General features: G+C 44.8%; 1 protein-coding gene across 3 annotated transcripts in view; it reads left to right on the top strand.

The window, feature by feature from the left end:
• LOC132087658 (alpha-2-macroglobulin-like) overlaps positions 1-23,478 on the top strand; it is a 36,813-nt gene extending 13,335 nt beyond the window's left edge. The window contains exons 11-36 of one of the 3 annotated variants that reach the window (XM_059494041.1): positions 386-547; positions 814-1,041; positions 2,337-2,400; positions 3,620-3,762; positions 4,107-4,256; positions 4,468-4,638; positions 5,356-5,446; positions 6,837-6,963; positions 7,241-7,469; positions 8,547-8,673; positions 9,271-9,392; positions 11,783-11,834; positions 12,473-12,556; positions 12,658-12,834; positions 13,716-13,800; positions 13,985-14,141; positions 14,407-14,481; positions 16,610-16,775; positions 17,592-17,815; positions 18,191-18,409; positions 18,765-18,892; positions 19,242-19,332; positions 19,902-19,976; positions 20,183-20,285; positions 20,864-20,905; positions 22,352-23,478. In XM_059494041.1, coding sequence (XP_059350024.1) covers positions 386-547; positions 814-1,041; positions 2,337-2,400; positions 3,620-3,762; positions 4,107-4,256; positions 4,468-4,638; positions 5,356-5,446; positions 6,837-6,963; positions 7,241-7,469; positions 8,547-8,673; positions 9,271-9,392; positions 11,783-11,834; positions 12,473-12,556; positions 12,658-12,834; positions 13,716-13,800; positions 13,985-14,141; positions 14,407-14,481; positions 16,610-16,775; positions 17,592-17,815; positions 18,191-18,409; positions 18,765-18,892; positions 19,242-19,332; positions 19,902-19,976; positions 20,183-20,285; positions 20,864-20,905; positions 22,352-22,377 — 3,318 coding nt within the window. In that variant the 3' untranslated portion in view covers positions 22,378-23,478. Of the gene's footprint in view, positions 1-385; positions 548-813; positions 1,042-2,336; positions 2,401-3,619; positions 3,763-4,106; positions 4,257-4,467; positions 4,639-5,355; positions 5,456-6,836; positions 6,964-7,240; positions 7,470-8,546; positions 8,674-9,270; positions 9,393-11,782; positions 11,835-12,472; positions 12,557-12,657; positions 12,835-13,715; positions 13,801-13,984; positions 14,142-14,406; positions 14,482-16,609; positions 16,776-17,591; positions 17,816-18,190; positions 18,410-18,764; positions 18,893-19,241; positions 19,333-19,901; positions 19,977-20,182; positions 20,286-20,863; positions 20,906-22,351 lie in introns of all 3 variants that reach the window. The other 2 variants (XM_059494040.1, XM_059494039.1) reach the window with 2 other exon arrangements.
• The last annotated feature ends 1,011 nt before the right edge of the window (positions 23,479-24,489 follow it).

The following is a 24,489-nucleotide window of genomic DNA, read 5'->3' as shown; positions in this document are numbered from 1 at the left end:
GCAATGAGTGGCACAGCAAACACACAAGTGCACAATCTCACCAGATGGAGTGGTGGGGTGTGTGGGTTACATGGTTCAAGAGGCAGGTGATACATGATGGAGGGCCCAAATGAAGCTGGCCGGGGGAGTTAAAACTACTGAGGAACTAAGGATCCTAACAGATAATTTCCATGGGCTGACTGGGTTGTTTTGCTGAGAATTTTCTTAGTTGTACCCTCAGACAATTCCAGAGGGCATGCCTCACACATTTCCACATTCTTTTCCTTTGTTCTTGTATCAAGAAATATCCCGCCTGGCAAGGAGGAAAAGAGGGAAGAGGATGTATTACTTGTCAATTGCTTTTTGTTGCTAGTCTAAAGCCTGAAGTTTGTTATTGCTTTGTTAGGTGAAGCTGGTCGATGGCACTGATGCTCCACTTGCCAATGAAACCATCACAATTACTGTGGGTGGAAACAAATACAAAGGGAATTACACTACAGATGAGCAGGGACAATCCTGGTTTTCCATAGACACTACCAGCTTCACAGAACTCTCCCTGGAAATCCGAGTGAGTGGCAGAGACAGGGGTAAGCCTCTGTCTTTCTCTTCAACAGGGAAAATGTCTGTCCATGGATTATCAGTCTTTTCTGACAACTGGAAAGTAAGGCAAGTTTCTTGGTGGGTCACCTCACTTCTCTGTGTCTTCTCTGCATGTTATCCGCAATCTCCTAAGCATGCAAAATACAGAACACATCCAGAGTTTTTTCTGTGGATTTTTATGTGGCTTTATACCTGCATTTGTTTGGCCATGAACCTTTTATTCTTCCTTCTCAGGCAGAGCATAAACCTGAACTGAACTGTTATGACAGTGACTGGATGACACCGTCCTACGAGCATACCACGCGCAGAGTGACTCGCTCTTACTCCCTCAGTAAGAGCTTCCTCAATATTGAGCCAAAGCCCGAGACACTAAGCTGTGGCTCCTCAGCAGAGGTCCAGGTGCACTATATCTTCACACCAGAGGCCATAGGGGAGCAGAAGAAAATTGTCATTTATTATTTGGTAAGACAAATTTGGGGTTACTTTGATCTACAGCCACAGAAAGTAGTGTGTAACCTCTAGCTGTGTTCCATGATGAGCAACCAGAGCACTGCTAGATGGCCAGTAATGATGGAGAGCATTGGAAACCTTCAACAGTGCAATCCACATACATTTTTCTAATCTTTCTCTTTTCTCTCTCTCCTGTGTGCAGAATTTTGGGAGACCACAGTAATTGGAACAGACTGTAGCATACTGGCATTAAGAACTATGAATTTGTTCATTTTGGAGTTCAGAGAAGAGAGACTAATTGAACTGTGACAAAACAATGACATGTCAGCCTCTTTTGGGAGAACAGGAATATTCAAATGAATATCCAAATAGAATGTCTTTCTCCCTAAATTTGTTTTTCTGGTTATCCCATTTAATGACGCTAGCAGAGAAGACAAGAGTAGCTTTGGATAACAATAAAAATATCAATAAAACAGACACTTCAGTTCTGGTGGACTGCACAGAACATCAGGGGACTTAGGCTGGTATTCAAAAAAAATAGAAACTTGTGCTAGAGATGTCTATGTGCTTATTTTCAAGACTTCTAACAATTCATGGAAGGACAATATACTCGTTTACTCACTTGCCTGGGAAAATTGATTTTAAGTATGTGCATACAGCAGGTAAACAAACAGTGAGAAACTTCCATTTTTACAGATGTGAAACCCACATCTTGAAATTGAAATATGGAGTTATGGAATAAATATTCCATATCAAAAGTAACTGAATAAAAAGCATTTTTGACTATGCAAAAGGAATCTTTTTCTAGAAATTACATAGGGAATTACAGGAGGCATTTAAGCTATTGCCTACTGTCTGACTTCAGGTACCTTGTTCAAGCTCATATTCTTTGCAGCCTGTGGTCTCCTGTCCCAACTTAGTGCAGTTATAAAACTAATCCTGGTGAAATTTTTCTTCACACTGTTTCACAAACCAACTGAGAGAGGAATGAGGAGACTTTATGGTGTCCAGTCTGTTCCAAATTGTTAGAAATGTGCAGATGACTCCCAGAGTTATGTGTGGTTAGAGGCAAAATGCATTTGAACCTGATGTATATATGTAATATGTACAAAAGCAAAGATATGTTTGATCAATGTGGTGCTCCTAGGAGCAAATATTTTTATTTCCAAAGACACAGTAAATTCCAGCCTGGCACTTGTTGAGCATCTTCTTGGTGTTGCTCACACTCTTACAATTAACCCAGTGAACATTCCTTCTCCTTTCAACACTGGAAACAACAATTCCAGGAAGATTTCTCTGTTACACAGGTGATGGCCAAGGGACAAATCGAATTAGCTGACACCCATGATCTGACCGTGAATCCTGGAGATGGTGAGCAGATCTATGCCTTTTTAGCATTTCTGATGGTAATTTGGGGCAGAGGGGATGTAGGTAAATTGCTTCAATTCAAACATTGAATTTTGTTCAAACCGTGCATGTAATGTTTGAATTTTCAAAATTAAGCCTTTTTATATGACATGGCTTTGGTTAGTTTTGTTTTCTCTGAGTTCCAACAGGTGCTAATTTTTTAATGAGAAAATGTTAGAAAATTTAACCAAAAATAAGTATAACATTTTCGCCATTTCATAAAACCAGCACTTTCTGATGGCCACTCTACCTTATTCTGATTGTGGATGCTTACCAGTGTTGGGAGACTCACATGTACAACAAGCAGGAAGAGCATGCCTCCATTTCTTTGTCTCTCTCATTTCCCCTATTTTTTTGTATTATTCCTGCCTTGTAAGCATGCAAACACATGCATATCTATATTCTAATCAACACATTTAAATTTATTCACATAAATGCCCAAGATTACACATTTAAGTACCAGAGACTGTGATGCAACTTTAAATGTCTTCTGAAAATGAGAAGAGGGAAACATTTTGCAAGTCTGTGAGAAGGAGTTGCACTGAAGTGGATATAAACAGATTATGGCAGTAAAAGATCTTGTGTGCTGTACAAAGTTCTGTATCCTCACTAGGAGCAGGGACTGAACTCCCACCCAGGCTGGTACCAAGGGACATTCTGTCACCTTGTCTAGATTATGACATAAAGCCCAGGCCCTGATAGAGTTTTCCACCACAGAGGGGCATTTTCTACCATGTTTGGAGCAGTAGTTTGGTCTTCAGCTAAGTGCTTGCTTAGCAATAACCTTGCCAAGTTATTCTTTCAGTCACTCTGCAACCTTGACTCCTGTCACCCTTTGCAACGGTTATGTTACTTTTTTGCCTCAACTATTTTTTTTAGATCTTGGAGCTTGAAAGGAAAAAAAGGGTTGGGAGCATCAAGAAATTACGCCACGTGTTAACTGGGGAGAATCTAGAAGGCAGGGAGAGGCCCTCCAAACTCATGAGTTTTGTCAATTCACAATCAGTCCTTGAATGCAGACATCTTCAGTAGCAGCCATAAATTTTAATCATGTGTCAATCTGCCAGCCTCTGATAACTAAAAACGTTCATCAGGAGTGAACTTGACTTTTTTTATCTGGGGAAGGCAAATGCATATAGTGGAAGCCCTTGCATATTGAATAGCCTTTTGCTCTCTCTGTCAGCTTCCGGGACATTCCGGTTGAGCTTCCCTGTCAAAGCATCAATTGCTCCCGTGGCACAGATGCTCGTGTACACCACTTCACCCAGTGGGGAAGTCATTGCCAGTTCACAGGATTTCCAGGTTGAAATGTGCCTCCCCAATAAAGTGAGTACAAGCCATGGTTTGTGCAACTCATGTTTGTCTTGTGGACAGCAGCTCAGTTTAGATTACCAGAATGAGGGCAGAATTCACAATGGATTCATGAAATGTTCTGACCTGATGTTGACTGAGGATTGGTGACCAGAATAAGCTACAAAGCTATGAAAATTTTAAAAAGTGGAGCAAGACAGAAACAAAAAGAGAATCACTCATCTTTATTAATTACATTGATCAAAGATGAATATCTATTAGACACGAGCCAATTTCAGTTCACACAGCTAGAAGTGTCAGAATAATAATGTAATAGTGTCTGGAAAAATGATTGCTTGAATGTCCTTTTGGATTTGCAGGTGAGATTGAGTTTTGCACCCAAGGAAGGTTTTCCTGCTTCCAACACACACCTGCAACTCCACACCTCTCCAAGATCCCTGTGTGCCCTCCGTGCAGTGGACAAGAGTGTTCTCCTTATGAAGCCTGAAAATGAGCTTTCTCCCAGCTCTGTGAGTCTTGGCTACTTTTGGTAATGAGCAAGAACAAGAACCAAGCAAGCCCTCACTAACAGCACTATAGACACAGGGCTATGTATTTTTACAGTTGCATTCCTTACACTTGCTTTTTAGAAGCTGGCATTTACCAGTGGAGTGCTAGGTAGCGTCTGTCCCTGCAAGTGGTGATCTGCTGCATTGTTCCCTGTTATTTGCATTTCTCCAGGTGTATCAGCTTCTTCCATTAAAGGAAAGCCAGGGTTATAGCTTCAGGGAATACTACCTGGAAGAAGACAACATCAATCCATGTGTGTCACTTGACAACCTGCCATTAAATGGATTTCTCTATGTACCCATTTCTTCTGATGGCGAAGGGGATGCCTACAACATTCTCAAAGTAAGCACCAACCTTTCATTTTTCTCTTTTGTTCCCTTTTTGAATTCAGTCTCCTCTCTTCTTCTCACCTCCCCTGAAGGGCTTTTAATAAAAAGATGAGCTCATTTGCTGTAATCTTGCTCACGTTTGTATGCAAGAAAATAACCAAGCCCAATTCCCACATCTATTTAGCCCATGAACAGTAACTGAGCGCTTCTCTAAACCATTAAAACTTTGAAAGGTCTCCTTATAGTACAGACAGCTGCAAATGGGCTTGGATAAGGCAACAGACCTGAAAAATTACCGCTAGTGGCATAATATTAGAAACTCCTCATTCACTCATGTTTTCTTTCTCTGGTTTAAATATGTCTTTGTTAAAGTATCAGTTAATTTGATAACCCATAAATCCACGCATATGCACCCAAAGTGTCCCACACAAAGTTTTTTGGGTACCTTCCCTCCATTTCATACATGCCATTTTCATGCTGGCAGCTGTCCCCAAGGTACTTTCCATCTGATCATGACAGGATTTAGCCTTAGTAGGAGAATAACATGATAGAGACTCCACATCTGTGTCAAACCAGCCTATCTGGAATTTACATACAAGCCTTTCTTATTCTGATCAATACCAGACTTAGGTACATTCATTCATGACATACATACATGACATATCAAATAAAGTTTCTTTTCAAACCATTTTTTTGCATATTTTTTGTTCTTCTTTCTCTTTGTTACTAGGAATTGGGCTTAAAAGTCTTCACTAGCAGCAAGATCCATAAGCCTGAACTCTGCGAGCATTACCCAGAACACATGATGGAAAGGAGTTACAGTGGTTCTAGTACCTTTTTGGTTTTACCTCTCACACAACCTCCTAAAATTTACCACCTTGCCTCTTTCCTTCCCTCTTTGAATCTTTGAATATTAATTACACAGGCAGATCTGATTGCATTCAGATATACTGACCTAATTCAGGATCCCTCCCTTCTGGACCTAGACCTGAAATATGAACTGATTCACCTCTGCCTGCATCTTCCCAGGCAGCCAGATGTGCTGTCCCAAAGTTGTGTGTGCTTGGCGACTCCCATGCCACCCCTACAGCAGCAGAGAGCTAGTAGGCACTAAAGGAATCTTTCAGCACAAAGTAATGGGGTTTTTTTCCCATCAGATCTGAGTTCAGCTATGAAAAACTAAAAAAGGAGCACCTGCTTCTAGGCAGCCAGTTCTAGGAATAGCTAGAGGAACAACTAGGGTAAAAGTGGGGCAAGATAAATGACAAAGTGGTACAGTCCTGTGGTTCAATATTTTATCACTGGGGGCTGAGAAATTTGGCTCTGTTCCCAGTTTCCCCATTTACATGACTTTAAGGGGCTGGGTAGGTCATGTCACTTCTCTGTAGGTTCAATGACTGTGAAGATAGAGAGAATGATGCTGCCTTTTTTTTGCTTGCTTTCTTAAACAGATCTGAGATTAGAAAGACTATATAAAAGACTCACCTATATCACTTTCAGTTACTGAGTTTTATGGTGCAGTACCCCAGCTCCAATTAAACAATTTAGCTTTTGGTCCAGTGACAACTTCTAGCCTCTTACTCATAAGGATCAGATATTTGGTTTTGAAATTGAGGGATTGCCATCAGAGTATGGCTCAAGACAGCTGTCTGCTTCGAGAAGATGTAAAGTCTTCTAAGCCTGCTGGAAAAGCCTTTTGTAGGGTACAACAGTATACAACACTGTGAGATGGCCAGAGATGTTAAGACCCATGTTCATTTTTAAAAAAATTCCTAGATGGAGTGCTAAGTGTGGCTTCTGCTTCTGGTCATGTATAAATGCAATCAGTTCTTCAACCAGATTATTAAACTGTGTGCCACAGTAATATCTGGGGACAGTAAGCTTCAGATTTGATTCTGTATTGCTATAGAAATATGCCCTCAAATCATCATGTATGGTTCTTTTGTCAGTGAGAGGATTTCTGGCAGTGGGGGAAGAATGCTCAACTCCATCCAATCTCTGTAAGAAAAGTAGCAACATTAAGAAAAGTTAAATACTGTGATGGCAACAGAGAAATTTATGTTTCCAGTGGCCAAGATGTCAAAGCTGTTCTTTCAATCTCAAAATTTGACCTAAGAATAGCAACTACCTGGAGGGAAAATAGTTGTCCTGGTTTAGAATGGAGTTTGACACATCTTTTCCTTTCTTCCTGTCCTTGAATAAATTTGCTAGTCTCCGCAATGAATCTGCATGGAGAAATGAGTTATGACATGGTGGAAGATATGGTTGATGGCAATCCTATGGAGACTGTCCGGAAGTACTTCCCTGAGACATGGATCTGGGACATAGTTTCAGTGAAGTAAGTGTTCAAGAGGGTGTAGAGGGTGGTCACTAGGCCAGAAACTTGGACTAGGTTAAAGCCTTGGTGGATGTATCGGTATTTCAGTGAGAGGAGTATTTCTAGTAGACAAAGGCATTTTTTAAGGACATTAAGTACAGGATGCTTTAGAGGAACATGCAAAAGCCAGTGCCTGTATCCCAGCTGGGCAGGGGTTTGCTGTCAGCAGATATTGCTCAGTAGGAGAATGGATGAACACCAGAATACAACTGAAATCTTGTTCTCTGTCCGTCACCAGCTCTGAGGGAAAAGCTGATCTAGAAGTGATCATCCCTGACACCATCACTGAGTGGAAAGCCAATGCATTCTGCACTTCAGCAGACACAGGCTTTGGCCTGTCCCCAACAGTGTCCCTCAGAGCCTTCCAGCCCTTCTTTGTGGAGCTCACCATGCCCTACTCTGTGGTGCGTGGGGAGTCCTTCACGCTGAAAGCCACCGTTTTCAACTACCTGCCTGCCTGCATCAGGGTAAGGGATGCTCACAGCTCTGCTCAGCCTAACAGCCATTGGGAGACTGCAGTGGGACCTTTTTAACCAGCTGTTCCAAGCCAGATGACTGATCTGCAAATGTAATTTCATGTAGGCGTACGTATCTACAAATCCTTGTTGTATTCAGTGAAGAGGGAATGTGTTTTCCTGTCAAAGGTTTGAAAGCTGCATTTGATTCAGAGCTTGAAGTGCTGCTACTGAGAGCCCCAGCCTTGTCATCACAAATTTATGTCACTGTTCTACAGAAATAGAGAACCTGGGTTTTCCACAGATCTCAGAATCATTGCATGCCCAAATGGAAATTCCAGGTTCACCAGGGTGGATATTTCTGTTCAGCCTTTAGTCTTACCTCACAAAACTTCACAGAAGATTTGCTGGAATATGCAGACTTTCTGTAATTTGTTGCATCTGTCCCTAGAACACTGAGGAGAGCTATATAGCTTCACCATTCTTACCTGCATTTTGTTCTAACATATAAAGACAAGAGAAAATTTGGGAAGGGATTAGTACATAATCTCAATTGCCTTTGCTTAGTTTTTTAAAAATACAGATTTTTATTCTAAAAGAAGCGAAGCTGAAACAAGGAGGCCCACTTATCCAGTCATTCTAATGCACTCTCACTTGTGTCCCTATATTTCCTATTTTGTTTGCTATTTTCAGGCTCTTTATTCCACTTTTCCTTGCTCCCTTATTCTACTTTTCTTTGTTCCCTTACTAGCTTTCCCACTGCTGGTGTTTTATCTCTTCACCTAACTAATCATGAGGGAAATCTTTAATTCATGGCACGACTGGTCTGTGCCATTCATTTTCCCAGAATCGATTTCCTTTCCAAAGATGCTGTTCTCTACAGCTACCTCCCTGATCTCCTACAATTGCATAAATTTCAGCAATTTCCTCCTTTGTCAGGCAGCACTTGCTCTGCAATACCCATAATAGATAGCTCCACTACCAATTATTAATACCCACAATAGGTAGCTCCATGTGCTGCACTGTCTGCAATAGCTCCAGATTCTCTCCAAGTCCAGACCTCATGACCCCTCTCTGTACAACTGGCAGGTCAGTGTGTCTCTGGCTGAATCTACTGATTTCCTGGCTGTATCAGTGAGGAAACAGGAGGAATCCTACTGCATCTGTGTGAATGAAAGAAAAGCTGTTGCTTGGGCAGTAACGCCAAGATCTCTAGGTAAGAGACCAGACGACAAGATATTGGGATCAGATAGCAGTGTGTGGCACCAGATCTCTGGTGTGAGGAGCTAGGTGACTCCAAACCTGTTTGGAAGGATCTTCTCTATGTCAGAAGTCCAGCCCTGAGGTTGAGACACTACACTGGGTGTAGTGTTTCCAGGTCCTAAACAAGTGACATGTGACAGGCCATGGCTTTCCCAGCATTTTAGTAGAAATCACAAGTTCCCTTAATGCATGCAAAGAACTCAGGCATTCCAGCTGTGGAGCTAAGAATGTCTTGTCTTAACTTGGTTGGGTCCGAAATTTTTTAATCAAAACTTGCTTTCTCTGAAGCCTCCCAGAAAAAGACCATTTGATTTATGAGACCTTCCCCATCACTACTCTCCATGCTGATAGACTAACACCTGCTTGGGCGGCCATAACAAAGGAGGGGATCTGGAAGGCTGCATCTGGATCAAGATAAAACCTTGTCTCGGATTTAGTTCTCCTCTTGGAAAAGCTTCTCTGTAATGCATCACAGAGTTCTCAGCACAAATACAAATCCGTATTTCCCTGGCTCTGCCTGGCAGGGCTTACTGACCCCTGTTTCCTCCAGGGCAGGTGGAGTTCTCAGTGACCACTGAGGCCCTACAGAGCCAACAGCCCTGTGGCAATGACATCGTGGAGACCCCTGAGAAAGGGAGGAAGGACACGGTCATCAGGCAGCTGCTGGTGGAGGTATGTGGGCTGCTCGTTCTGGTGGCACAGAAAAGCAGCAATAGCAACAGCCAGAGCTACTCTGTGATAAAGGTTTTCTGGTTTAGCCGTGAGAGCAGCAATAATGGCTTGTGGGACTCTTATTCTGCAAGCTTTTACAGAAGAAGCACTGATAAATTGAACACAGGCCAATAGAGGCCATAACTCATAGTGCTGCCATCTCACAGTCAAAGCAGGGTCTTACATTACGTGGAGGGACAGGAATAATAAGGCAGGCAATAATGACAGGGGTTTTTCCGAGACACATCATATCAGAGATAAATGAGAAATCCTTGTGTTTGCCTGTAATAAATCACAGGGAAAGGCTGTGAACAGAACACTAGCCAGAAAGCTTATGCTTCTTCTCCAGCCCATAGCCAGTACTGTGGAATATGGAACAGTCACTGCAATTTACAAATATTTCTAAACAGAATTCTGTTTCGAATTATTTTTATTACACCTCTAAGAATGTTCAAAAAAGTGTAACTAACGTTTTATTTTTGCATTCTTTTTTACACTTCTTTTCTTAAGCTATGTTTCGCAGTGATAAAATCATAGCTTTTCACATGGTAAGTTGCCAGTCATAAAATTAATCCTCAGTATAAAATTCCCAGTGATGCTATTAGCAAAAAAAAGCACCAGCTTGTTATATAGAGAAATTTATATCATAATCAGTCCTCCTTACATTGCAGACATTCCAGTTTTCAGTAAGGCAGAGCTAAGATTCATGTAGCTTCAGGAAATGTTTTGCTAACTGGAATGTAATGATGGAACAACAGTCCTATCTGCTAGGCTTTTTTTGTTTGGCTGATTTTTTTACAAATGGATTTGAATGTATAATACATGAACAACTGGTTTATATTTCAGGAAATTTTCCTAATTTCACAGACCCCTTCAGGAAAAAGATTGTTTGTTTAGTTCTTTGAAGATACAGGAAGATAGAGCACTGTAAAATCTTTTCTCACAGGTGGCAAGGGAATGTAAATTACTGAACAAGTATTAGAGTAACTTCTGTCAGGGTGTCTGAGAGATTGCTCATCCTATCCTGTTATTGTAATGTGGCAATTAATCTACAGCAAGCCCTGACAGGATGAAATCAGAGATTAGCATCCAAGGCTGAACAATTAATTAGCAGGGATGGATACAGTGTAACATGCTTGGGGTGAGCTGCATTGTCTTGAGCACATGGATGCAACATTCCCTGCAGCAGGTAGTGCATCCCAGAGAGAGACAGAAGTGAGGGTGCCAGAGGCCCCAGGGCATCTTCCTGCCCCTCGAGAAACCAAGCCTCATTGAGGGCTCTTTGGGAAATGGGATTTTTTTTTTCACCCAGGAATTTCTCATCTGGAAAGGAAAATCTTTCAAACCATTGCAGTTTGCACATTTTCATTTCCTCTTGGAAATCAAACAAAACAATGGATTTCTCATTTAGTTGCATACCAGAATGACATACTGAGACAAACAAGAAGGTATCTTTTCAAACAAAAGCATTTAGCTCTGTCATAGTTTATCCAGAAAACTTTTTCTCTTTTTCTGTTGTGTTTTCCTGCTCTTTTAAAACCTTTCTGTCCTTTCATACTGAAGAATGAGAGACAATGTAGTCTGATTGTGAGAAAGTGAAGAAAATAACACCATTGTTTACATGCTGGGAAAAATATATCAGCTGGCAAACGCTGGAAACCAGTAGTGAAACAATGGGAACTCTCCTATTTAGAGGTTGAAAAACTGGTGCAGGAATCTCACTAAAATAAATTCTGACAAAAACCAGTTTTCTAGTAAACATTTGATTCCTGAGTTCTCTCCAAAATATTTTCACGCATCTTAACAGAAAAGAGGGAGTCTTTTCTTACTTCAAAGACTAAACTAGAACTTATAAATTGGTTGATCGTGGCACACATTTATATTTTGGTTGTTGTAGATCACATGTAGGTGCATGTGTCACATGTGTAGGTGCATTGGGGTGCTCTAGCAGCCACCAGTCAAAGTTCTTGCATACACATTCTCCCAGTGTGCCAGGCACTCAGCCATCACCACAGCCTGGAGAGTTCTGCTGGATTGGGCCACAGTGAGTGGCAACTCAGATCACCAGGTCCCGTGTTCCTGTTGATAACATCACCCTGCATGTTATCAACCTGTGAAGCTACAGGGCCTCTCTCAGTAAAAAGAAAGAAAAGAAAATGTATTACATTTCATACTTTTTAGCCAGTAAGTTGCAGTTCTCAGTTGTCCCCAGTCTAGCTCATGGAAGAGAAATATTTCTAGGCAATTTTCAAAAAGTGCTTTTTACTTTCCCTTTTGATACTTCTTCCTTTTCTTTGTTGCTGTTTTTTCTCACTTTTTTCCTTTTTTTTTCCCTTGCCCTTTTCACCAAGCCGGAAGGGACTGAAGTGGAAACCACGTACAATTCTCTGTTCTGTGCATCTGGTAAGAGCCATTTGTTTTTCAAAATTTTCTTTGCTAAGGTAGAAGCTAAAGACAAAGGTGAGAAAAAAGATTTGTGAGTGCTCCACTCTACAAAGAAATGTGTATGAATCTGATAAAATTGAACATACTAGATGTACGTCCAACTGTTAGTGAAAACAATTCTTCCTGTGGAAGAAGAGCTGAGGATGTCACAATGTCTACAGTTGGAGAGGGAGAAGCACATTTTTTAGGAAATGAGGCTGGCCAGGTCAATGCAAGGAGAGAGTGTTTGGGATTTGATTCAGTTATCTCTAATGCCTTTCATTTAACAGATGTAAAATCAAAAACCAGACTCTGTGGTAAGTCAGGTCTGCCCACCAAAACATAAAGGGCCAGAAAAATAGGCTAGGAAAGGTGTATTTGTCAGTCAAAACTGGTTGATGATGCCGTGTAGAAGTCCATGACCACCTGTGTGTGCGGATATTGCAGGCCCAATACAAAATTTGTAGGATGGGAAACTTCATCAACAAAATTACAGATGAATGCATTTGTTGAAGTCAGGAAACCTCTCTTCAGTTTTCTCACCCATGGATAGCTGCTACCCATGCATTGTAGATACATCTGGAATTGTGACCAAATTCATCTGCTTTTTATCCCAGAAGAGTCAGTGTCGCAGACAGTCTCCTTGGCTCTCCCAGAGACTGTGGTGGATGGCTCAGCCAGAGCATATTTCTCAGTGCTAGGTAAGTGAAACATCCTCAAAGTGTCACATGCTGTTTTGAAACACTTCAGGCTGTGCTCAGTCTAATGGCCAATTTACACTGTGAATTGTCCCATTGCCCAGGTGACATCATGGGCACTGCCATGCAGAACCTGCACCAGCTCCTCCAGATGCCCTTTGGCTGTGGGGAGCAGAACATGGTCCTGTTTGCCCCCAACATCTACGTCCTGGACTATCTGAACAAGACAGGGCAGCTGAGTGAGGAGATCAAATCCAAGGCCACTGGATACTTAGTGAGCGGTGAGCTTTTGCCTTTGTTCATCCCTTCCCTTGGCTATTGGATAAGGACACTGTTGGCCACTGGCCTGGATGATCTGTTGGAGGCTGTCTCTAGAGAAGAACAGGGTACTGGCAGCTTAGGGGTATTCAATACAGGATCTGTAAGAAGGAATCCCATGCTCAGTTGGAGGTACAGGGTGAGAGACAGCAGCATCCAAACAGGAACACAGAAAAAGCCCAGGGCTGGCAATAACTCAGGATTTCCCTCCATAAGAAATGGTTATATGAACTACATAAATCAGACTATAGCCATTAATCATGGCAGCTGCTTATGTAGAACTTGAATTCTCCTTAGGATTGAGGTGTGAAAGTATTGCTCATCTTTGACCAGGGCAGAATTTTACCACATTAGCTAGGGCATGATGACAGACACAACATCAGTACATGCACACATAGTGGGCATCTGCCAACTAGCAAGGGGTGGTTGTGACTCAGTTATTTTTGCAGGAAAATTGCATTTCCTCTAAAGAAAATGATCCTGTCTTCTGCATTCCTATCCTGTGTAGGACTCACATTTTTAATCAGTTTTCATTTGGGAATCATTCTCCCATTTCTCTCAAGTTTGAGATGAATTTACCTCTCATCCTGAAGTCTTGGGCAGAGAGCAGCAGTGACTACAGATAGCCAGGTTCCAGGTGTTTTTGGAGAGAGGAAGAGAGCAAGAATAGAGATATTCAAAGTTCAGGGTTTCCCTGAACTTCCTTTTATAATACTGAGCAGCACAGGCCACATTTTTGACATAGCCAAGGGGGACAGTGTGTCCCATGTCTGCTGCATTTCCCTTGCATGACTCCTTGAAAAGCACTGCAGCAACAGAAATATATTTTCACTCTTCATTTCAGGGTATCAAAGGCAATTGAAGTACAAACACCGGGATGGTTCTTATAGCACCTTTGGGCCACATTATGGGCAAGTTGGAAATACCTGGTAAGACTTCAGTACCTCTGGCTTTTCTTTTCTGTTTTTATGCCCTCTTATTCCTAAGTGTTCTCTTGTACTTGGCCATTGTGGGGTTTGGAATGGAGGTGGAGATGAAGTGTACATGGGCCATACGACCCCTGATGGATACAGGGCCTACTCAGGACATCTTGGCTCCCTCTATCACTTTCAGGCTCACAGCCTTTGTCCTCAAGTCCTTTGCCCAGGCCCGGCCTCACATCTTCATAGAGGAGAAGCACATCCAGGATGCTTTGATCTGGCTTACTCAGAAGCAGAAGGAGAATGGCTGTTTCCGCAGTTCTGGGACACTCCTGAACAATGCCATTAAGGTAACAAGTCTGCCTGGTTGGCTCCACATGGGCTTTGTCAGGCTGGAACTTGACCATAAGTCACTCTGGCATCAACAGAGTTATTTCAGCACTCGGGGTGTGGGAGGGAGCAAGGAAGCAGGAAGAAGTCAGCACCATCTTCTGAAGGACTAAGCATGAAAAAGAAGCCAGGGAGAATTTGTCCCTGCAGGATGTCAATATGTAGCAGAGGGAGAAGCCAGCGGCACTCTGTGGGATCAACAAGTACTTCTGTTTTTTGCTGCAGGGTGGAGTGAATGACGAGGTCACACTGGCAGCCTACATCACTATTGCACTGCTGGAGATTCCTCTGCCTGTAACTGTACGTGTCTGCACCCCAACCTGAGCCACAGATGGTACTAACCTGCCCTACTAGTGTCCCCATGCCCAGATTACCAGGTTCCTTTACCTTTGGAAAGAAGAAATCCTGTCTGAATAGTATTTCCATTCAAGCCTAGACTGAAGGAACATCTTCCTCCATTTTTTTCCCCTCTCCCATTTTATATACACATTTTATTTAACATTTTTCTGAGTTCTTCTGTGGATGATAACAGATTTGCTCCATACAGCTTGGATTGACTGTGAGTTAAATAATATTTAATTCTCTGAAGTATGCCAAATAGGTTTTCTACACCCACAGAAATCTCCTTCTGTTTCTTAGAATAGTACAATTCTGTTGAACCACTCTTGGGCCTGTTAGGCAGATACAACACCACAGGTCTGTAAAAAGGGATGGCACACTCAGGCATTCATTGTCATTTTCTCTACTTCTTGTAGATGGTTTTGTGGGAAATCCCCATCCTTAATGCTTGAAGGATAAGGTATATCTCTAGGGAATTCCATCATGGCACCTGTGGAAAGCCTAAGGCCTATATCAGAGCAGTGTGGGTTTGGTCATTCTGATCCCCTCACTTTGAGACAAGGTGGTTGTGCAGGTAAAAGTGGGGTATGAATCACAGCAGAATGACAGCTGAGCCAGTGTGGTTGCCAGGCTGTTGCAATCCCTCTGCTCCAAATGTAGTAGGGTATGTTCTGTGTCCAAAGTTTTTTCCTGTGTTACAAGGACAAGCAGAAGGAATTATTGTGTTAGTAAGGTGATATGCATGGCCCTAACTTCACCAGAAGAGCATTCTTCCTTTTTTATGTATTGTGTTTAGAAGCCAAGCTGTCAGACAGAGCCATATTGGATAACAAGGACGTTTCCTAGCTCCCTGTCTGAGTCCAAAACTGCCACTGAATGTGAAGGAAGGAGTTTGTCACAATCTGAGTGGGGTATGGGGCATTTCAAGTTAAGGCGCATGAACAAAGATTAGCACAGTTCTTAAGTAATTAAGGCTCATACAGAGTATTTCTGTAAGTAAAATAAGCCATGTTAAACCCTGATAAAAACCTTAATAGCCCTGTCCTTAGCATGTGTGTCTACTGTCACATCCTGCCATTAGGCTGCACTCCTCCCCAACATTTACCTTACAAACAGTAGTAGGCATAGACACAACCAATTTTGGTTTTATTCTTTGCTTTCTTAAAACTAGCTGAACTTTTTTTCCAAAGGGGTCACAAAAGATTTCATCTTGCAGTACACACACAGTGAAATTCAAAGCACAAAGCAACAGAAAAGTATGTCTTTTCCTTCTAGAACCTTTATTAAGCTGTAAATGTGCTGTTAGCTTTCAGGTCATGGCATGCACTCCCTGCAGAGTTACTTTTTCAATTTTATAGCAGCTTTTGCATAACAAATGAGGAGCAGTCATGTCTTGCTGAGGGTTTGTGGTGTAACAGTGTGTGTTATAACAACATGTAAAGTATTTTACTTTGCTGTAGTGATTGCACTCTTAAACCAATACATGTATTGCTACTGTGAACATCACAAAAAAACTTCCAGAAAATAGAAAAACCACACCTTTTTTTTTTGGTTTTTTTGTGTGGAGATAGAGTTCACCAGCAAACTAGAATCTATATTACTTCCAGAAAGTGAATTTTTTTGAAAATGCCCTGGAAAAGGGGAAACAAACAAAAAGGAAAGGATAGAGCAGAGGGTGAAAGGACAGAACAGTATCAGGGTGATAGCTGGAGGAGGAAAGCAAGCATTCAGTAAACCTAAAGCAAGGAAGTATTTCAGAGAGCTCCTCTTACCCCAGAACACAATCAGACCAGTAATTCTGCGCAAGGAAGAAGAATTGGAGCACTGCTTCACAGTCTTTAAATCAAACAGGGAAAAACCATTCCAACAAGACATGTTAAAGAAAAGTAGATTCAAGATAAGGAGCAGCCTTGGGCTGCCCATTTGTTCAGGAATCATTAGGCCTGGAGGAAAGGGGTACACAAGGGTAAAATCTTTGCCAGACTAAAAAGTGGGATGCTAAGGGTCCACAGGTACAATCCTATTCATATTGTTCCAAGATGGAGCTCAGTATGATCACCTCTGGTTCAGTCTCTCTCTCCTTCCCCAGCACTCAGTGGTGCGGAATGCTCTGTTCTGCCTGGAAACAGCAGCAAATCAGAAGGAAAACCATGTGTACACCAAGGCACTGCTGGCATACGCCTTTGCCCTGGCAGGGAACAGGGACCAGCGGAAGGCATTGCTTGACTCACTTGAAAAGGAAGCTGTGAGAAAGGGTGAGTGTTCCTGGTGGGACGTGGCTTTCACCAGCCTTACACCTTCCGTTGGTGTAAGATTGGCGTTTGCTGGTGGGGCAGTGGCTGCAGGCACTGGCCTCTGTGCGTGGGGAAGGGTGCAGGGAGAGGAAAGACTCGTGCAAAGGCATTGCTTTTCTGAGAGGTTCCTCTCAGGGCCCAGTCCTTCTGTGCTCGGAGGGAGCGCACCAGGAAGCACCAGGCACCATTCCCTTGGTGCTGAGCCCTTGGGGGGCTCTGCTCCCATCTCTCCTCAGCCCCCTCCTCTCGCCATGCCAGGCACAGCTTAGCAAAGGCTTAGCAATGCCCAGGGACATTCCTTCCTTCCTTCCTTCCTTCCAGGGCATGGTCTCAACACAGAACAAAGGTGACCTTGCAGAGCACAAGGCATGTCAGTCAGAGGAGAGTTGGGTGTGCTGAGAGACAAAATGAGCATACAGGGCATTTTGGAGGCTGCAGCACAAGTTCTGAGTCATCAGGGAAAATCCTGTAATCCTTCAGAATTATTCTGTTTAACTCAGGCTAGACAGTGTGTTTAACCAAGCTGTGGGGACTGTAGCCCATAAATGTGAATGTGGAGTCTAGGACAAAGTGGTGTCTAGGCCTGAGGCTCAGCAGTCTCACACTCATTGTAAACCTGCAAAATGTGCAAACCTGACCCTTCCCACATCACCCTGCATGACAGACGCATCGCGGAGGCTCCGTCCTCCCAGCTGGGTCAGGCAGCAGGTCAGGAAGTCCCTTGCAGTATTTACCAGTAACAGCTGCTTGCTGTCTCTCTCCCTGGCTCCTGTGAAGATGGCTCTGTTCACTGGCAGCGGCCTGGCAAGGAGCCCGAGGCTGATCTCCCGTTCCATCGCTACCGAGCTCCCTCTGCGGAAGTGGAGATGACGGCCTACGTGCTCCTGGCCCAGCTCACCTCACAGCCAGCCCCTGCCCAGGAGGAGCTGGTTTCTGCCTCCCTCATTGCAAAGTGGATCAGCAGCCAGCAGAATCCCAATGGAGGCTTCTCCTCCACCCAGGTGAGCTGCTTCCCTCCGGCCACCTCACACATCAAGGTGTCTCAGAAGATGGCACATGTCAGAGAGCCAGGTGGGAGCACAGGAAGTTTTGTCAGGAAGGTGGGAACTGTAGCCCTGCAATGGATCCTTGCAGTACCTCCCATGGCTGCCAGGGTCCTGAGAAGCTGCAGACAAATATGTCAGGTAGTGCCCCTGGCAAGGGAAATCTGTTGAAGCTGCTCTTTCCTTCTGTTTTTTCTTCTTAACACTTTTGGAGAAAGTGAGGATGGAGGGGAGTGTGCCAGCTGGCAGAAAGGGCAGGCTGTAGGAGGACAGGCTACAGGAGGAGAGGCTCATTGCATCCCCTGCTGGGACACTGGGACTCGTCTCTTTCAGGACACAGTGGTGGCTCTCCAAGCCTTGTCCCTGTATGGAGCTGCCACCTATGCCAAGAGCGGGGCAGCTTCCAAAGTGGCCCTGCAATCTGGAGGGGACTTCCAGCAAGACTTCCAAGTGGATCCCAGCAACCGGCTGCTGCTGCAGCGCGTGCCCCTTCCCCAGGTGCCAGGGGAGTACAGCGTGGAGGTGTCTGGTGAAGGATGCGTCTACCTGCAGGTGAGGCTGATGGGCACAGCTGGCATCCTGGAAGGGAGCCCCTGGCCAGCCTGGAGAGGACACAATCATAGGATCATCCAGGCTGGCAAACACCCTGAGATCATCAAATCCTTCCATAGAGGAAGAGGAGAGTAAAGGACAGAGAGAGGGGAGAGGCGGAAGGCTGTGGGTAAAGGGCAGATGATAGAAAGAGTAGAGGGATGTGGAAGAGAGAGTGGGACTGAAGGAGGGCAGTGTCTGCAGTGTAGGGGAGCTGTGAGAAGTGGGGAGACTGGGGGTGAGAGGGTGCCCTCTCTCCCACGTGGAGCACACACACACTCCAGACACTCACGCAGAGCTGCTGGCTGTCCCCTAGACCAGCCTGAGGTACAACGTGCAGCCCACGCAGGAGGAGGCGCCCTTCCTGCTGCATGTGCACACAGTCCCAGAGGCCTGCGGGGACTCCACGGCTCACAAGGTCTTTGACATTGCCGTAAATGTCAGGTGAGTCTGCGTTCCGGTCTGAGCTTTCCTCTTGAGCCCTGGGAGCTGGGGGAGGCGTGGTTGTGCCCAGGGTGAGGCAGTCTGAGAGTGCAGCACATTCCAGGGAAGGTGGGCAGGGGGCGGCTCTTCTGTGAGGGGAGGCTCTGGAGAAAGGACTTGTCCTGCTGTGTGGGCAGCCCAGGGCTGGGCTAGTGGGAGGCTATGCAGATGACTAGGAGAACCTGGCACAGCTGGAGAGGAAGGTGCTGGACTGCCAGGTCTCAGTGGGCTGCCAAGTGTTACGGAAAAGCTGGAATCATGTCCAGCTCTGAGTTGATGTGCACTGGATCTTTGTTGCTTGGTTCCTCAGTTACACAGGGGAGCGCAATGTCTCCAACATGGTGATTGTTGATGTGAAGATGCTGTCAGGATTTGTCCCCTTGAAGTCCTCAGTGGGGAAGGTATGGTGCTGTGTGAAGCATTTCTTTGAGTATATCTGTTTTTAATATGGGACCTCCATTTCTTTATTTAAAGTAGCATTTAATTATTTTCCTGGAATCTTCACCACTCTTAGACCTGTCCATTTTTTCCTCCAGATGCCCCACCTCTCAGCTCTGGAGTAGGGGCGCATGAGGGATGCCAGTAGCAGCATTCCCTTCCACTTCTCAAGTTCTTGTGGTAGCTTGCACTTATATGTGCTGTGTAGCCCCAGAACAAAAGATGGAAAGAGACCATCAGTTCTAATATCAGGGACTCAGGAGCCTTGGGAGATATATGACAGCCATGACAATGATGGTCCCTCATTACATTCTTGTGTCAAGAAGGTGAAGGAGCCTGAGATGGTGGGAGCTGGGGGAAGTCTTAGTATGTGGCTTTATAGAAGAGTGTTTGATAAGTCCCCTGGGAAGTACACTTCCTGTGCTTTACTTCTCAGCCCTACATAGTGAGATTTTAGTGGTGGGGAGAAATTGAAGAAGATTGACTAACTTCCCTTCAGAACATCAACCTCCTCCACATCTCTTTTTCCCAGCTCTCAAACACGCGGTTTCACCAGATCCAGCGAACAGAAGTGAACACAAACCACGTTTTGCTGTACATTGAGCAGGTGAGGACCAACCCAGTGCTGCCATGGGGCACACACTGAGCTCTGCAGCCCAATGGCAGTAGCACAAAATGCAGATAGAGAGCACTGCTAACATCCCCAGAACACGGGTGGCCAGGGAGAGTGTGGGAGCCTGGCCTCAGTGCAGAGGCACAGGGGAGCCCCTGCAGTGCAGAGCCCCCCTGAGCCTCTTCTGCTTCCCTTCCCAGCTGGGCAGGGAGAGCCTCAGCTTCTCCTTCACGGTGGAGCGGGACATCCCCGTGCGGGGCCTGAAGCCAGCCCAGGTGAAGGTCTATGACTACTACGAGACAGGTGAGTGCCAGCAGTGCCCGTGGCAGCGAGCCTGGGCAGGGCACACGTGGAGGGCCACGGGAGCTCTGGGGACCCGCACTGGAGCTCTGCCCCAGCCTGGCACTACCACCCCAGCCCTGCCCTGAGCTCTGGGAGGGCAGAGGGACTGGGGCAGAGCCATCCATGCTGGGGGTGCCGTGTTCATTTCTGGCCCTGCAGGATGGCCTTGCCTGTGCTTGCAGGCAGACCTGCTGCTCCTTGTGCCTCTGCTGTCCTGGCTGCTGTGCCAGGGTGGCAGTGACAGAGCTCTTTGTGCCCACGTCAGCCCAGTGTGCTGGCAGGAGCTGTCTGAGCAGCCCTTGGCTGCGCTGGCAAGGAGACCTGCTGGAGCTGCCTGTGTGGGTGGCTCTGCCTTGCTGCCACTGCCCCAGACAGGGCTGGCACTGGGGCTGCCCCCACTCCAACTGGCATCTCTGGGGAAACTGGGGATGCTGGTATCAGCCTGCTCTGGGAGTCTGGGAAAAGCATCTCTGTGGCACCATCCCTCTGCCAGCAGTGCCAGGGGTCATGACAGCTCTCCCTTCTCTTCTGTTTTCCAGATGAGTTTGCCACACAGGAATACAGTGCTCCCTGCGCCACAGGTAGGGTACTGCTTCCTTCACTGCTCTCTCCATCTTCTTCTTTATATTTTTGGTCTTCCAGACAACACTTGTCTCTTCCTGTTTGAATTTGGATGACATTGGCCCAACAAACAGGCACAGATCTTGTGTGTAAAATAAAGAGCATGGGTGTTACAGACATGGCAAGTTTGCCTTTGGCTGCTGCTGTCTGGAGGAACAGCTGCCTCCTGCTAAGGTTCCTGCTGCCCCAGGGCCTCTCAGGACACTGCTGTGCCTCATAACCCTGGGCAGGCAGCCCTCAGTATTGACTTGGAGTCTGAGCTGTCAGGACAGAATACTGTCATCTTTGGGGGATTCTCTGCAACGCAAGGCCATGTGTGTTTGGCCTAGGAGCACAGGTAAGTTAGGAGCTTCTGTAATATGGTCTGACCAAGGTTATTTCTCCTGTCCTATATGGAGTCTTCCAATATGAAGAATGGCAGGTTTTATTTTCCGTCAATAGCCCAGATTCAGGTGTTTGGAATATGGAGGCTTCTGGAAAGCAGAGTTCCTGGGAAATGGTTTTTCACAGGACCTGACTGTGACACCTGAGAACAGAGAAAAAGTGATTTGGACTTGGAGAAGGCAAAAGCTTTGCCTTCTGCTGGTGGTAAATGGTGGCATTTATCTCCTTTAGCATTTCTAACTGGAAAAGTAGAAGAGCCTGAACTGTCACACTTCTATTCCATAGTGCTTGTTAATCTAGGCCGTGTCCATAGGTACAGCTGATTTCTGCTGATTCTGGACCTAGAGCCTCCCTTCATGGAAAAATGTGCATAAGTCCAAACATTGAGTGGACAGTAAAACATTTCCAAAGGGTGTTTTGTTGTGGTCTAGTTGTCAAGTGTGAGACTCATGGGGAGACCTTAGATTTTAGGCTACTTTTCCCCAGTTCTGATAAAAGGCAGAGAGTTTATCTTCCTTGGAAAGGGGGATGGGAAATAGCCGCTTAAAAGGCTTGTCCACTAGTTTAAGTGTACAGAGGTGGCCTGCACTGACTAGAAGGCAGATCTCAGTTGCCAAGATTCCTTCACTGCCCTGTATAGTAGAGCAACAGAGTGCAGTGGTTTTCTTCTACTCTTTGCAGAGAAATAAACAGAGCACACCTCACTGGTACACCAGCCAGCTTTTCCTGTTTGCACTGTGCACATCTCAGTTGTGACAAATCCCACTCTACTTATCTCTCCCTGTGGGTCAGGGAGAACTTCAGCCCTCTCTCAACCTCACACTGCCTTGAAGGTGACACAAGTAGTGAGTGCTGTGGATGACCCTCCACCCTGGTAAAACAGCAACTCTCTCCTGTGCTATTCTCCACACACAACCTGGCTTCCACATCCACATCTTGCTCCCTCTGTCTCTCAACCTCAGAAAGCAGATGGACATATCTCTCTGACTCCTGTTCCCTCCCATCTTCTTTCATCCTTGCAGAGGAAGCAGACCAGAGAAATGACTGAAGAACACTCCCAGATGCTGGAACCTGCCTGCCTCACCACCACCACAGCATGACATTAATAATGCCTGCATGGAATGGAAAGTGAACTTTACAAATAAATTAACTGTACTCACCAATGATTTTTGAACAATTTGTTCCCTGTTCTGATTTTTTCTGTTCATCTTTCAGTCACAGCTTTAATCTCCCTTGCTTCTTAGGTTAAAGAGTAACCCGTCTAACAATGCCTGTGTGCAGGGAAATAAGGCTAACAAGTGAGGGGGGGAAAAAAGAAGACAGAATGATCTAAGTGGGGGTCAGCCTTTCTAATGTATCTGTCTCTGTGTTATGTTCTCTGAACTTATCATCTGAGATGGAGTCTAATCAGTGGAGAAGGATAAGTAGTTCTTGGGAACCACTTCTCTCCCCTGGCTTACAAACCACATCCTCCATTGAATTGGTCTCTGCAGAGGCCTGTCCATGTCTCCCACCATTAGGCAGCCTGGAAGATCAACTAATGTTACATGAAATTCAGCCTCTGCGACCTTCCCTGTAGACACCCCTCCTGGGATGGTTTCTTATTTGTAGAAGAGTGGGAGGAGACAGTCTGCCCTCTTCAATGATTAGAGAGTGCCAGGGGGGCAGGGGGGGATGTGTGCATGCATCATGCCTTCAGCTGCTGCCTTACAATGGCTTGGTCTCCAGTTGAAGATTGAGCCTTCTAGTGGAAGTTTCCATTATCTCATGTGTGCTGCTTCTGGAAGATTCCCAAGAAGAAGCTAATGGCATTTGCCACTAACCTATTTGCCTATGTCTAGTTTAAATGGTACATTCATTTAAATCACATAGCTGCTTTGATGAAATGTCTACAGGCCTCTTAGACACCCTCAGGAATGATCCCCCTTTCTTTACTTTGTCTCATGAAATTGTGGTTTTAACTTCTGAATGCAAAAAATCTTATATGCCTGTTTATTCTCATGAAATGCTAACTGTTAGGTATCATGGCATGTTGTGCATCCAAAGTATGCTCAGTTGGCTATTTCATCCAATTTTTGGTTTAGTGTACCTGCACAAACAGTGTCATTGAGAACAAATAAAATTCTTCATCTATTTTGCTAGATATTAACATTATGTCGCTTTGTATTCTGTTATGTTTGGGGTTTACACACTCAAGGCCTTTTGAAACCTCATATTCAGAGGAGTGTGGAATGAACCGGCTTCAGTGACAGCTGAGCAAGATTTATATACAGTTAAATTGCATTTTGTTTTGAATTAGAAGTAATATAGCCATCTATTTTTTCTACCATGAGGCAATTGCTTTTCCAGAGAAAGGAGGGTCTGTATTTGTGAAATAAGCTATATGAGGGACTCCTATAGGTGTATTTGCTTAAGCCCACATTGGCAGGGTGAAAGGCACCTCTGCATGTAGAAACATGTAAGTAAAACACACATGGTGCCATATGACCTCTTGAACTGAAGCTGACTGCCTCTGCATCCATGTGAGACATCCAGAAACCATTTGGAAAATGTACATGAAAAATGTTTAGCCCAAATTATGAGATATGAAGCCAGGTCCTCCCCACTGAAATTTGCTGAAGCACTATAAGCCTAGTTGTGAAGGAGAAAAAAAATAAAATTACTCAGACAACCCAGAGGAGATCTACGGACCTCCACTGAGGATAAGATGATAAAGTTCTTATGAAAAATGCAAGTGGTTCTTGGTTGAATTTTTGCCTAACATTATCTTGAGTGCCATCATGTGTCACATACAGGAGAACCAGGTGATCAGACCCAGCTAGCAGAGGTTTAGGAAAGGCAGGTCCGGCTTGACCAGTCTGATCTCCTTCTATGACAAGGTGATCCACTCAATGGATAAGGGAAAGGTCATGAGTGTAGGTTACCTAGAATTCAGTAAAGCCTTTCACACATTTTCCACAGTATTTTCCTGGAGAAATTGACTGCCTGTTGCTCAGACAGGTGCACTGTTTGCTGGGTAAAAAGCTGTCTGGATAGGCAGGCCCAGGGAGAGGTGGTGAATGGAGCTACAGAATCCAGCTGGTCACCAGTGGGCTCAGTGTTGGGGCCACTCCTGCTTTATTTTATCAATGACCTGAGGGCATCAAGGACACCCTTTGAA

This window comes from Ammospiza nelsoni, chromosome 2 (assembly GCF_027579445.1).
Source record: "Ammospiza nelsoni isolate bAmmNel1 chromosome 2, bAmmNel1.pri, whole genome shotgun sequence".
In the NCBI taxonomy this organism is placed as follows: domain Eukaryota; kingdom Metazoa; phylum Chordata; class Aves; order Passeriformes; family Passerellidae; genus Ammospiza; species Ammospiza nelsoni.
Note: the sequence above shows the minus strand (reverse complement) of the source record. Positions and strands in the feature narration are given on the sequence as shown.